The sequence below is a fragment of the Corvus hawaiiensis genome, chromosome 7, assembly GCF_020740725.1.
Source record: "Corvus hawaiiensis isolate bCorHaw1 chromosome 7, bCorHaw1.pri.cur, whole genome shotgun sequence".
NCBI lineage: Eukaryota > Metazoa > Chordata > Aves > Passeriformes > Corvidae > Corvus > Corvus hawaiiensis.
Genome location: NC_063219.1, coordinates 21,162,535 through 21,177,891, shown reverse-complemented (window position 1 = coordinate 21,177,891; position 15,357 = coordinate 21,162,535). Strand labels below are relative to the sequence as shown.

Here is a 15,357-nt window from a genome sequence, read left to right as displayed (position 1 = left end):
CAGAAGCTTCATTTACAATTCTCTAGCATATAAAATTTTAGACATAAACACAGGTGAGTATAAACAATGGTAACTTTATATACAGGAGTTGTTGATTTCAAGTTTGAATTTGATATAATGATTAGAACTGCAGTAAGCACTGGTGAAGTAGAACAGTGCTGACTCCACCTCTGTTTTGATATGATGCGAGTGTCCCCTTGAACTGTAAAGTGGGGTGTTGCTGTGACACATAGAGCTACCACTGGTAAAACAAATTGTACAAAGCTGAGACTGAAGAGTTCTATGTGACAGAAGCGATAATATAATGGTGTTTTTGCAAACTGGAAAACGTTTTCTGGTGTTCACACCATAAACAGAAGACAGTGTAAAAACACAGCTGTATAGGAAGGTTATAAAACATCAAGTTCTCAATAAATTATGAAGCATATGTGCATTTCAGTGTAAGACGGCAAAAATAAAAAGGTAGAAGTACTATGAAATACCCCTACAGTATTAAGGCCAGTGTATTAGAAATCACTGGTTGATTTTTGACCAATGGCATTACACACATAAATCATTACCACTAAATGTTGTATTCTGGATTTGTTGTCTGTACATATTTCATGTTAGTACTACTTGAACTGGTTTTATGTTGCTGGAAAGGATTGTAGCAAGTGTGATTGTTTATTAAAAAGCTGAGACCAGCATGCATAACTTCTCCACTGAGTTCTGTGCTGCTCTGGAGCCGGTGCAGGGTCCCGGTGCCTCCCCTTCCCGGCTGGCGCCCCGAGCCTGCGGTGTTGGCCGGGCTAAACGCGCCATCTAGTGACTAGCAGGGAGGGTTTATGTAAACCAAGGACAGAAGAACAGAAAGCCAGTGGAGTTTTAAATGAATTTCTGCATCAGCAGGGAAAATGGATGAAGGTTGACAAACCCTTATATTGCCTTATTTTTCTCCCGTTCCATAACAGCCATTCCTAGATCATTATTTGTTTTTAAAAATGCCATTGTTTCTATTGTGTGTTCTCCACTCTGCTCTCAGGCTGTTTGCTAAGATACAGATTGAAATTATCTGCTGTGGCAGAGTACTTGGGCAGAAAGTTAGTGCTGTATTCACAAAGCTTCAGAAAGCATTATAACATCAGTTCACTGCCTGCATCTGAAATGCTGATTCACAAAAATTTGGTTCAAATGTCTAGAATTGCCTGAATTTCTTAGAATCATAGAATGATACGGGTTGCAGAGGATCTTTAAATGTCATCTAGCCCAACCCCCCTGCAATGATCAGAGACATCTTCATCCAGATCAGGTTGCTCCAACCTGACCTTGAATGTTTCCAGGGATGGGGAGTCTACAACCTCTCTGAGCAATCTGTTCCAGTGTTTTACCACCCTCATTCTAAAAATCCTTTTCTCTATATCTAGTCTGAATCTACCCTCTTTTAGCTTAAAACCATTAGCCATTGTTTTATCTCAACAGGCCCTATAAGCCCCCTTTAATTATCAAAAGGCTGCAATAAGGTCTCCTGTCCCTCACTGCCCCATTGTTCACCTGTCCTATATGTAACTGCAAAGTCTCACTCTTGGTTGTACATAAGTGGCATGCAAATTGGATTTTGTGCAAAAATTGGCTAATATGGGGGCACCAAACCCCTACTGGAGGCAGTTGAGATGGAATAACTTTATTTAAAAAACATGTAATACAGTAATTTTTGTTTTCAATCAGGGAAGGAGTTGTTTGAGTCAACCAGCACCTGCTAGCTGGATAGATGAAGAAAAGAAATGCACACTGAGGATCTTTGTTTTCTATATGCAGTGTTTACAAATTAAGTTAAATATTGAAAGCAACATTTTGATGTTGCTTCTCTCTGGAGACACCTGTGTGATTCAGTCCAAGTCACTATTACTTTGGAAACCAACTGCCCTTGTGGATCCCATCTAATCAAGTACTTGTCATCTTGATTTAAAAATAACTTCTTTGAGATTGTTGGCTTAAGGAAAGTGTTATTATTTTTTTTTTCTTCTAGGATATTAAATACAACGTTGTTTGAACTGTATGAAGCTCTGGGCAATTTTCCTGCCTTGTGGGTCTTCAATGTGCTGCTTATAGTTCTTCAAATTCTGCACTGTTTCTGGTCTTACCTAATCATAAAGGCAGCCTACAAAGCTATTTCAAAGGGCAAGGTAAGACAACACGGTTTCATGATTTTAAGTTTTTCAATATCAGTAGAGGTCATTTTATGTTTGTTTGGGTTTTTTTTCCCCCTAATCCATAACACACTACTGAAGACACATCTTGTTTTAGGTAAACTCTCCTTTCCTGGAAACCTTTTCCCACTTCTAATGATTGTCAGATAATACTCTGTATAGTGATTGTATTTATATGTGCTTCCACACTTCTTTTTTACAACATAGTACACTGCACTAAGCTACATTAGGGAAATCAGATTAAAAAACCCCAACAAATAAACTGCTTTCTTGGGGCCTCCAGTTCTGTTTTTCTTCATTATAGTAGTTGTTAGCAAAATGTTCATTTCACAGCTGGAAGTGATAGCAATAATAATGCAGAATGAAATACTGCTGCTTTTGCTAGTGGCAAAGTTACATATCTTCTGGGTTTTGGTGTTAATGAGGAATTGCAAAGAGCTATATATTTTCTTTCTAGTATTCCCAGAGCAAGACTGTTGGGGCTAAAATTGAGTGTCTTGCTGCCACTGGTACATTTGACAGGAAGATGTCACTCCCAGAAATGCCCACTTCATTACAGTTGCTGTGCAGATGCAGTGCTCACGTGTAGATGGCAGAACTAATGCTTACAGGTCATGTAAAGTCAGGGCACTTTGCCCTTAAAGAGCACAGCGCATTGATGTGACTGACCCCAAAGTGAATGAGATTGTTCTCCAGAAAATTGCTTTCTATGAATGTACTGGAGAGCTCAGCCATGCACTGGCAGAGCCCAGAATCTGCCACTCACTCTGTGAAAGACAGTGCATTCACGAGCTGTATTTTGCCTGGAAGCCACGCTTTAGTCTCCTCTGCTTTTAGCAATTACTAGCCTCAGCTGTCCTGTCTGTATTATACCAGTGACTTCAAAGAGTGCTTCCTACTCTTTCTTACTCTGCTTGTTTATCCTTCTTCTTGTGCTGTGCTGGAAGGCTGGGAAGTGGAACCCCTTGCAGGTAAGTTTCTTTAAGTTTACTATGCAAAACATGTATTCTGACAACACTGGTGTTTGTGTTTTGGGTTGGTTTGTTTTAATTTGTAGTTTCTGCTTGGTATTTATCCATTGTTTGTATTTATATATTTAAGTAAAGACTATCTTTAAAGGCCATTTTTACTTCTTGGCTGTGCATCATCTAAAACCATTCAATTCCACTACTATCTGTAGTATCTGGGTGCTATTATGCTGCAACCTTTTTTACACACATACATATACATATGTATGTATGTGTGTGTATATATATACACACATACATACATCTCAGCAGGATAAGCAGCTGTTCTGTCAGCATTCAGGACACACACTTGAGACTGTAAATCCTTCGCCTTGTAGTTCTAACAATTGCGCAGGAGAAAGCTGAGATTGTACAAGAGCAGAGTTAGACACTTGCAGTAACACAGTGACCAGGTTAGAGATGGATATATATGACACAATACAGAGGATTCATCTTCCTTCAAATCTTAGCTTACTTCCTCACTTGCAATGCCTTTCTTTCTATTTCTGCAATAAAAATTAGAACTATTTTCACAACACATTACAGATATCTTACAGAAGATCTTCATCCTTAATTGTTATTTTATTTTTGTAGTATTAATATCCACCTTTGGAACAGCTCAGCTGATACAGCAATCGATTATCATTAAATTTTTAATGTAATCCTGGTCATCTATTTCTTACTCACTTCTGTGCTTAGGAGTGTTCTAAACCTATGTGTATATATATATATATATTTATATTCTAGACTCCTTCTGTGGAAATTACTCCAGTGTGTTCTTTTGGGTATAAACCAAAGAAACAAAATACTGCAAGATGTGTTGCATTCATATTGGGTTTTAAGTGCAAAGATTCTGCTATGTTGCTGCATTTTAAAAATAAAGAGAGCAGATGACATGTTTAACAGAACTGGCTACAGCACAGAATCTTCTTTTAATTTTTTGGCTTTGGGGCAGGACCCTAGCAAAAGAATTGGCAGTGACTCTATTAAGAGAATTTAAGATGATGCAGAATTTTTCAGTTATCTGGTCTGCCATCACATTGATCCCAGATGCTTAGTACCCTGTGCTGATGCCATTCTCTTCTGTCTGATGAGAGTGTAATTCTACGTGTATTTCTGTGCCCCCACCAGCTGTAATATAAAAGTCCCTTTATATGAAAGACACTGGAGTAACCTATTAATTGAAGCTGTGTAAGTATGGAATCAAATTTCTGACCTCAGCTGAAGTCCAGTTTCACAGGTGTCAGAATTGTGGGCTTGCTAGACACTGACATTAAAAACTTTACTTATTGGGAGCTATATGGGAACTGTTCTTTTTTTTCACTGGTTCCAAGCAGAACAGTGTCACTCAGGTACTGTGATACTGCAAGGGCAACACTGGGAGCCCCAAAGGCAAATGGCTCTTTCTGATGAGAGTGGAATTGTCATGAAGACTTTCCAGAGGAGAGAAGGATTGCTGTAAGCAAAAAATTACACACAGTGACCCTGTTCTTTAAGTGTTTTTAGTTCTTCGGGGAAAAGACTCACCATGCATTTTGCCCCCTTTTATATCCATTTGCTGTAGTAAAGTCAGCTGTAATTGCCCGATTGTGGCAACCAGCACACCATGGATCAATCTTGAAGAAACTGGGATGCTCAGCTGTACAAACAGGAGTAGAAGCAGGCATGAAAATGGCATCCATAGAGCTGCATGCAGGTTAAACTTCAGACCTTGTTCTGTTGATGCTTTTTTTTTGTACTACATCTGGTGGACTCTTGATAGTTTTGGAGATTTTCAAGATTTTTCAAAGAAGTCAGCTGAAAATTAGTCAGCTGACCCTAGCAACTAAGGTCCATCTGTTTCTGAAACAACTTTGCAGTGACACAATGGGGCACACAGTTCAACTGTGATTCCTATGTTAGGGACTGAACTGGGCTATGTCCACATTTTGCAAGCGCCATTCTCACCACTTGTGTGAAGTCAGAGACTGGAGTTACCTGGTGTGGTGAGTTATGCTACAAGCAGTACTCCTGTCTCCTCCTGCGAGCACACAGCACTGTCCCCTGGAGCCATGTGGTCTCCAGTGAGTTGGGAGATAAGGGGCAGGAAGTTGAACATTTTGTATTACCAGGTCAAAGAGCAGCACTCTAAATGAAGGACAGGAAATAAAGTTGTAGTTAGTAGGAGAGCAGAGGGACTTAGCCTAGGATGAACTTGGGAACTTGGATTGTTGTTTACTTCAGTCTGTGCAAAACCCTTTGCCTTGCGCACTTGGCCATGCTACCTTCAGTGCACCAGTGCTGAGTTCTCACCCTGCCTTTGCACATGGCATATGTACGCACAGACATCTGTGTTTGAAGTGAGTGCAGGCAGGCAAAGGCAGAGAAGTGTGCCAGAGCTGAGATTGCCTTCAAAGCTCAGATTGAAAAAATGTTGATTCTCTGATTCTCTTGAACCAAAAAGCTGCATTGTTTCCTTACAGTCACCTACTGCTTACTTCTTTTCCACATTCTACAGGTAGCAAAGGATGCCCGAAGTGATGTTGAGTCAAGCTCAGATGAGGAAGAAACAGTACCTCGCTCAAAGGCCCCGCACAGCGCTATCGCCACAAATGGGACCAGCGGTGCCAATGGGACAAATGGGTATCTTACTGGTGCCACTTGCTCAGAGGAGCATTAATCCTTCAGTTCAATCATGAGACACGAACAGAATGAACTGTTTGCTACTCAAAGTAAATTATAAGTTGTGAATGCGGTTTATTCATGTATTTCAGCATCAGAAAAAATTAGGAGTATCAAAGCATTCTGATAGCGCACTGCCATACTTCCTGTTTGTGAATGAAGACAGCACACCATTCTGTATACGTAGGCATGCTGTATGTGTATGTAACTGACACAATGGGAGCAGTATTTTCACTTGTACTGTCTGAAATATTATTTATTTTTTATTCTTTTGGGAATTTCTGGACAAAAGGGAATATCCATTCTCAAACTTCGTGTCTTGGATTCTTGGTGATGGAGAGCATCATGCTCAGATCTCTTCTGTCCATCCCTGTTGCTTTTGCTGAATCTGCTATAAGTAATAGTTGCTCGATTTGTTACTTACAGTAAGATAGAACATAGCTTTATAGATTTTAGATCTGCTTCAGATACTTTTGCTATCTTTGTGTTTTAAAGTACTGGTTTTGAAATCACATATCAAATCACACTTACTGATCCTCCAACACAATTTGGGAAAAAATGTGGTAATTGTGGGATATTATTTTAGTGTAATTTAAAATTCAGTTTGGTGGTTAACTGCATTAGAAGTAGATTTGATTTGTTGTGCAAATACCCAAAAGCATTGTTGTCGGCACTTAGGATAAATTCATTCTTATCTTTTTTTTTTTGGCCTTTCAATTTTTGACCTCTACAGATTTTAGCTTTTTGCAGAGATTCCATGTAAAAAGGTGTTTCTTCAAATGCACCATTAACTCCTGAAATTGTTCTTGCACGTTCACCTGATTGAGAGCAGGGGTGTAATGGAAAAAAACAACAGATGAAAAGTTCATTGCTTCCTCGGACACAGCTCAGTCTAGGTATTGTTCTCAAAATTATTGCCACTTCCTTGGCAGGGTGTAGAGGGAGAAGGCAGAATGTCATACATTACTAGAATTAGTTAATTTGAAATGTGTGAGAACTTGAGCAAAATTCACTTAGTATAATTCATAGCAACCTTTGAATGCTCAGCAGTATTTCATCACCTCTACAAATAAAACTAAGGTCGTCTGTAAAATAATTTTGTATTCCTTCTTCATCCAAGATTTACAAATAGTGTCCAAAAGAAGACAAAGCAACACCCTAAGTAAACATCTTCTTAAACATTATATACATACTTCTTCCAGTCTCTAGATCAAAGTTTGATGTAGGATGCTAAGGATCATACAGTTCTTGCAGGACACTCTTCTGTGATTTGTGACAGCACTGCCAAAAGTAGGCAGGGTTCTTGGGTAACACTATGCAACCTGCTGTTCAACAGTATTGTGTGCACACAGAAACAATGTGCTTATAGACCAAAGACTCACATATATATATATACACATATATACATGCACACACATACATAGATGTGTGTGTGTGTGTGTGTGTGTATATATATATTTAAAAGAAAAAGTTTTTAATAAAAAGGAAGGAACAAACCAGGAAAAAATCTTAAGTGTGTCTTCTATATACAGAGGGGTTGGAGTGCTGTGTTCAGCTGGAAACCTGAGCCATGAAGTAATTTCTGGTTCTTTCCACCTATGCAAATAGTAAAATATAGATGGTTTCTGATGCTATGAAACATGTTTAAAGACTCTATTTTATACAGACTTCATTTAAGAAAGTTGTGTTGTCACTTCTTTCTTTTGAAAACTGAGATTTGTCCTATTCTACTGGTCACTCTTGAAAACTTCTAAAACCTTTATTATCCATAGAAACTCCTGTGTGTTAGGAACAAGGTGTGCTAAAAGCAAGGTTGGAATGGCATGAATGGAAATAGTACCTCAACTTAGTAAACAATAAAGGTAAGAAAACTCAGAAATTGTAAATCACAAAAGATCTGTCAGTTCTACTACCCACAGAGCATCTTTAGAGTAAGCCAGATAACCTTGTAATTTAGCAGCTGCATAGCTTATATGTCCATGAGTATATCTGAGGGAGCAAGGGAGCCTTACTTAAATCTCCTTCTCCCCAGAAAGTTTCTCTGCCTCTACTTTTTTTGATCTGTCTCCTGTGCATTTGATTTCATATATTTATCTGCAGGGCAGGTTATACATGTGAAAATACGCTGATTGCAATAGAAGGTATCCTATCCATGGTGTTTGAAGTTGCAGCTGTGTAGTAATTACTGTAAAGATGGTGCCAGGATTTCAAAATAAAACCATCCTGGGATATATTAAATTAAGATTATAATTTGTGAAATTTGACCTGCTAAAATGGTAATGGAGAATATCAGTTTAAACACACCTCTTTCATGGTGTTGATTACTACCTCCACTGAACCATTTCCCCTCTGTAAAGATGGTTACAAAAATGGCATTCTGGCAAAATACTTTGTCTTACCTGAGAACAGAATGTTGCTCTGAGCTGTCAACATGCACGACATAGACAACATGCTGCAGTGTTGGTGAAACTAGGGCATAGAGCAGTCCCCAACAACAATCCCTGTGCCAGAGGCCTTTAGTCCTTGTTGGTCCTCTTCATCAGTGCTCTGTAACGTTGATTCAGATGTAGAGTCAAGACTACAACCCTTGAGATGATTTACCATCAGTACATATGCTGTTAGGGTATCATAGAATCATGGAATGTTAAGGGTTGGAAGGGAGCTTGAAGATCATCCAGTCGCAACCCCCCTGCCATGAGCAGGGACACCTTACACTAGACCAGGTTGTTCAAGACCTTATCCAACCAGGCCTTGAACACTGCCAGGGCTGGGGGCATCCACAACTTCCCTGGGCAAGTTTTTCAGTATCTCACCACCCCTGAAGTAAAGAATTTCTTTCTAATTTCTAACTTTTCTCCTCTTTTCTCCAATCCTCTTATCAACTTCGTGGCCCTTCTCTGGACTTGCTCCTTATGTTGGGGACACCTGGCTCCTGGCTGCAGTACTCTGGGTGGGGTCTCACGAGAGCAGAGGGGCAGAATCCCCTCCCTTGCCCACACTCCTGTGGGTGCAGCCCAGGATCCATTTGGCTTTCTGGGCTGTGAGCACACACTGATGGCTCACATTGAGTTTTTCATCAACCATCACCCCCAAGTCTCTCCACAGGCCTGCTCTCAATCCCTTCTCCACTCAACCTGTAGGAGTGCCTGGGATTGCCATAACCCAGGTGTAGGACCTTGCACTTGGCTTTACTGAATTTCATGAGGTTTCCATCAGCCCCCCTCTCAAGCCTGTCAAGGTCCCTCGATCCCCACTGTTAAGTAGGGCATCTGGGATTGAAACTCTTCCTTTGAGGTTTAAATTCAGTTGCATCTGTAGTATGCTAAAGCATGTGTGCAGTTACCTTGGTTCAGCTAACACCCAATGACATACTTATCCCCTGTAATCCTGGCTTTTTGGAGTCTGTTCTTAGCAGTCTAGGATAAACTTCATACAGATATGTCTGGAAAGTAAGTGAGGTGAGAGATTCAAATGACACATTTGGGGAGATAGTGTAAGAGGAAGCCTTGAGAACTTCACCAACCTTTGCTAAACAATGACTGATCCTTCAAGCTAGAGGTTTATCATTAAAATTATGAATTGACACTTTTTTCCATCTCTAACGGGAAGGACCAAATGTTTTAGTGATCAGACATGGCAGTGTGCTTTAATTAATTGTTCTAACTATTGGGTGCAAAAACTTCGGCTTCATCTTCCACTCTGCAGAGAAAATGCCATGCAATTGTTTCCTTTTTCATTTGAATTTGTTTGCTTTTCTGATGAAGAGCTTTGCAAGGTGTATTTGGAGGCCATCAAGTATTTAGAGGTTAATTGCACATATTTCAGAAAATTGACTGAAATTATTCGCATGGTTCATGGTAAACCTGAGACCTTAAAAGGTTCTGTATATTCACACCTTTTGTAGAATTGTCATTTAGTAATTCTAGAAATGAGAGTTTGTACTCTATAACCTCTCTGTCTTTGAGTTCTATGCTCCTTTGTTATAGTACAGTACATGACACAGTGGTTGAGATGTCAAAGTAGAAAAATGAGGAAATTAGAGTTTATTAGTAAATAGTAAGAATTTGTCTTCTCTCCTAGACAGCCCAGGTTATAGTAAAATAAGATTCAGGTTACCTACTCTTTCCCATATTGGCTTATTTTATATTGAAAGAAAAATATATGGTGGGTTGGTGGCTTTGTTTGGTTGTTTTCTTAAAGAAAAACATAGTAGAAAACAGTAAAAATACCTGATCAAACAACAAGGGTGGACATTGGAGTCTTTTGGGTCTTGATCAATGTTAAGTAGTGCTAGTTTTAAAATACCAAAGTGTCCCATGCTGTTTCCTTGTTGCCCTTTTGTAGTTTTTTCTATCTGTTATTTATTTAATGATTCCAGCAGAATTGGTACAGGTGTCCCAGCTTCAAATTTCCTGCCTCAGCCTGTGACCATTCTGTGACTGTGTGATTGCCAATGCCAAATGCTTTTTCTGAGACCCAAGTACATGCACTAAAGCGTTGCTTACAGTGAAGTGATTCTTGTCTTAAATCTGTATCTGATTCAGGTGAAAATCACTTTCTGGTTCTGAACAGGACATGAGGGCAAAAGCCATGACCCTGCAGCACATGTCACTGAAGATGAATGCTGGTTGATTGAGACACTCTGTGTTTTGCACAGAGTGCTCTAGTAGGAAGCCTAATGCCCATTTAATTCATTTTCTCATTACCACAGCCTTCTGTATCTCAGAGAAATATGGGCTACCATTGGTTTTATACAGTTGATGCTTTGGTATTTTTTTAATCTCTTTGCTACAATTCATTTTTGTATGTCCCCTATTGTCTACTTCCTATGACATTTGTGGGAGAGAAGTATTGAATAATTTTTACCCTTCCTGTAGTGTAGAACCCCTTAGGCCTAACTTCAATGTTCTGCAAACTACAGTTGCCTTTAAACTATGAAGTAAAACCAGTTTGTATTACTTGTTTTGACTGGTTTTGATTTGGAACAGAGACCTAATGGGAACTTCAGTAAGACGACGTTATTCTATTTTCTCTTTTCTTTTAAAAAGCTCTAGTGGAAGTTTGGAAAGGTAGTGTACATGTATAGCCTTTAATTGTAAAGATTTCTGATTGTAGTTGCAATGAAAACACAGTGTTTGAGTGTGTCTCTACAGAATTCTCAATCTTTGAAATTGCTTTCAATTAAAAACCTGAAGGAAATACCATTTGGAGTTATGTCAGTGATCACATGTGTCAGACAAAAAGCAAAAATGATCATCTTACATGACTGAAAATGGGTGCAACAAAATTTTACACATTTTCTGGCTTCTGCTGAGCTTCAGCTTTTTGCTGTTCTGGGGTTTAACTTCACACAAGCTCTCATACCATACTGTGCATGTTGACTGTTGCAAGTCAGGGTGAAGCGGATGACACATTTTCACCTGTGTTTTCATGACAATCCTATGCTTGAGCAACTCTTTCAGAAATGCAGTGATGTGTAGGAACTCGTGTCTTGGATACAGAGATGCACTAGCTAGAAGTCCTTTCATGTATAGCTACTGTGTGGAACTTTGGGAGTTATTCTGTCTTTTATTTGACTGGGTTTGGGGTTTTTTCTAATACGGAAAATAATTATTCCTCATAAAATCTCTGGAACCAACCAGTATTGTGGGCTATTTAAATTTGGAGACACTTTCATAATAAACATAAGTATTAGAAATGTAGTGCTGGTTTTCTTATTTTTTCTATGAGATGCAGACAGTGTTTTCCTTTGTTTTAGCTCAAAGATTGTTACCCACACTGTAGACTCCAGCACTCTTTGGACAGATCCAAGTATGTCTTTTCTGTGTTCATCACTGCAGTATTTTATGTTATTTCTTGTATGAAACTATTTGTAACAGGAAGTGTTGGAAGGACAAGTTCTCTCTATACAAATTAAAATATTTTTATTATCAAAAAAGGACATTCTTCTAGGATTTCAAAATTAAAATTTTGCATGGTAATAACTCCTGAATGTCCAGCTGGGCCCACTTTGGAAAAGCTGTCTTTTTTCAGTCTACGTGAGCAGAGTTTCTTAGAAAGACATTCAGATGTTTTCATTTAGGCAAAACTGTCACTCAGCAAAGCACCACCTACTAGCCTCTTGTGGAAGTGAGAGGAGAGCCACTCTTGCACGTGGTTCTCCAAAGGAAAAGCTGCAGCTCACCAAAGTAAAGCCTACAAAATACCATTATCAGGCAGGCTCTGGTGCAGCATTAAAAGATGATGAGGAAGTACTTAGAAATGGGATGCTCGAAAACATTCTGATAACTTCAACAGGAAATTGGGGCAACAGTTCTCATAACACAGGTACCAATCATATCTTCACACACCAGTTGAAATTTTGCCACTGGAAGAGAAGTAAACCTGGGGATTTGCATTGTGTTTAAAGAACTGTAGTTCTTTAGAATTGTAGTTGTTAATATGTCTCTGTGATAATAAATAGAGACTCTGGTGTTACATTTAATACAGCATTTCAGATCATGTTCATTGAAGATATTTATGAAGAGATTTACTTAGGTGGAATATTGTTCAGCTGTATGTCTAACGTCTTTTGCTCCCTATGCCATGTATACCCCTCAACTTACATAGCACAAGGGAGAGCCAATGTGTACAGAACGCAGCGCAGGATAATGTGATAAAGAGCAAGACTTTTTTATGTTCTGCCTGTAAGTCTGTAAAGGTCCCTTTACAGGAAACACAGTGGCTCTCAGATGACAGCAAGAAACACAGCAGCTCTCAAATGACAACAGGACATCTGCTGGTTCAGAAGAGTCAGAAGTCAGTGACACAATTTCCTGTAGATTTAGAAGGTGAGTGGAAGGAATCCAAATGTGTAACTGTGCCAGATGAGCAAATTTTTGCATGACTCAGTAGCTCATGCTGTGATGGACAGGAAGTTGGGAGCTTGCGTGGAGGGATGTTAGTCCCAGCTCTGCTAGTGTGGGTGGAGGGTTCTTGTTTCCCTAAATCATGCTGGGGTTTTTGGTCTTTTTGGTGATCCATTCTGCTGCAGTTAGTCCTGCCCCTGGACAGATTTTACACTGTCTACTCTTGTCAGCTAATTGCCTTCTTAAGTGGCTTAAGTGGGTTTCACAGAACAGGATGACGATTTGTATTTTATACCCACCTTCTCCAGCCCCAAGTCTGCCAAACCAATGATGATTCTTGTAGAGGGATTTCTTAAATGCAGAGTTGTGTGCAACACTTGCATGTTTCTGAAGTTCTGACTTCTAAAGGTAATTGTTTACATGTGACACACAACTGTTAGCTTTTAGTCACTGGAAAGTGCAATGTAAAATGAAGTAATTAGAAGTTTAGTATTGTGGGTTTTGTCTGTAAGAGCAGCATGACCTACTTGGAATGTTAGTGCTACAGATCACTGATTAGATGAAAAGGTAACATACTTTCTTAAGCTACTGGCTGGCAACATATACTTATATTCCCAAATTAATGCTTTTTCATAGACATCTGAAAAACACCATAGTGGGTGGGGGTTTTATACTTTTTAAACACTTCAAAGTGCAAGGTCCTCTCCCTAGAAAATACTGTGCAGGTTATTTCTCACTCTTTCCAGAACAACAAAGCAAAGTCCCTGTACAACTGCCATACTTCTTGCATGTTTACACAACTTTTTGCAATCTCCCCTCACAAAAAAAGTTCTGAAATCCAAAGATGAAATGTGATCCTTCTTTAATTAAATTTGCATCCGCTTTCTCACTTTAATCTAACTAGCAATTTTATGTCCTGTTTCTGAGATTATGAAGATAACCTCACCTTTTAACTCCCAGTAATAGTAATTTTAATTACTGTTGCTCTCCTAAGGTATCTTTGAAAGAGCTGCTTCCTACCAGAAAGGCTTGCTATTTCACATTTATTTTTGTTTAGTCTCTCATTTAAGCTTAAATTAAACTTAATTCATCCAAAGCATTTAGGTGTTCCTGGATCTCATTTTTGTATGTGGTTTCTCACTGAACTATCTGCCAAGTGAGATCACTGCCCACAGCTGTTACTTTATGGGACAGTCTCATCATATTTCAGTTCCAGAAAAGGATTTGCATGTAAATAGCTCACTTAAAGGTCCAACATTTGGTCCTTCAGCAATGTCGAGGAAGTGATGACCCAAGCTGTGGTACCCCCTGGACTGGGTGGATGTAAACAACAGCCAGGACTGCTGTCCAGACTAGAAGCAGCTGCCTTTTTTTTTTTTAGTAACTGTTCCATTATAATACCAATTTCCTACTAACTGAATCTTATTTTTTCAAAGACTTTTTGTCAAAGAGTGTATGAACTATTGAGATTACATATAGTTAATCAGTGATGGTCCGTGCTACTCTTGCAACTTGTCCAAGCATCCAGCACAAACAGAGCTGTTCTGCATGGGAGAATTCTCATAGAAGAAATCCTCTATAAGATTTGACAGGTAACTATTATAGACTGCTAACTGTATTATTTGGGAGAAGAAAAATGGGTTGCTAACAGCAAAGGGAAACAGCAGGAGCAATTGGAAGCAGTAAACCATCTTTCTCATGTAAATTGCATTCACATCAACTCTGAATTTCATATTTGGATTCGCTGGGATGCCATTAGCACAACATTTAGTAAAGGTGATCACTAGTGCACTAGAGTCCCAAGTAGACTGTCAGAATTGTGGACTAACCTTAGAGAAGGCTGGAGCCTAAAATGACAGGTAATTGCTGCAGAGTTGCAGTTGACAGCATTGAGAATTGCATGTCAGAAGAGGATTTCCCTCTTTCCTTTAGAAAGATCAGATGGCTTATCTACCTTTGCAGTAAGTGTAAGTGCAATAAGTGTAAGAAAATACAGGCCAGTAAGTCATGCTGATACAATACTAAAAAAACAAAACTACCAATTTTCTGCATTGTCTTTCCATTATGAGGTTGTCATACATGGAGTTAGACAAGCAAATTTCTCTCATTAGCTCTGCATGGGAAGCTAAGTATTAGTTGTCTGCCTGTTTTTAACCTATGAGGTAAGCATTTACATCAATGTATTGTGCTGTAACTTAGCTACTCAGCCACCCACGAGGTCACCTATGACTTTGACCTACTCCTCACTTAGCCAAAAGGTTAATGTATGCAGTCTTCTCTTAAAAGCCTGGATTCCTTTATGATAATTGCAATTGCCATCAGTATGAGGTGTAGCATGCTTCTAAATCAAAATAATGATACATAGCTGGTGTTCAACAGACCTGTTTCTCTGCCCAGGCAGTTATTCCAGCTGAAGCTGTGGTGTAGAAGATAACATAATGAAGAACTGATCCAGTAGCCAGTGCAAAATAATCCACTGAGGCAAGTCAGTCAAAGAGCATGTTTCCATGTAGAGAGTTACCCATCAGTCTCAAAACAGGTGAGTCAGTAGCAATTAGCATTGTTCAACATGCTGTGACTGGAGGAAGAAAATCAAACTGATGCTAATTGTATCTTCTTTCAATTAATAATTCCAGTGTATAATTACTTATATAT

General features: G+C 39.1%; 1 protein-coding gene across 2 annotated transcripts in view; it reads left to right on the top strand.

Moving 5' to 3' along the window:
- CERS6 (ceramide synthase 6) overlaps positions 1–11,556 on the top strand; it is a 119,962-nt gene extending 108,406 nt beyond the window's left edge. The window contains exons 9-11 of one of the 2 annotated variants that reach the window (XM_048308828.1): positions 2,006–2,162; positions 3,134–3,157; positions 5,691–11,556. In XM_048308828.1, the coding sequence (XP_048164785.1) occupies positions 2,006–2,162; positions 3,134–3,157; positions 5,691–5,852 (343 nt within the window). In that variant the 3' untranslated portion in view covers positions 5,853–11,556. The remainder of the gene's footprint in view (positions 1–2,005; positions 2,163–3,133; positions 3,158–5,690) is intronic. The other variant, XM_048308829.1, reaches the window with a different exon arrangement.
- The last annotated feature ends 3,801 nt before the right edge of the window (positions 11,557–15,357 follow it).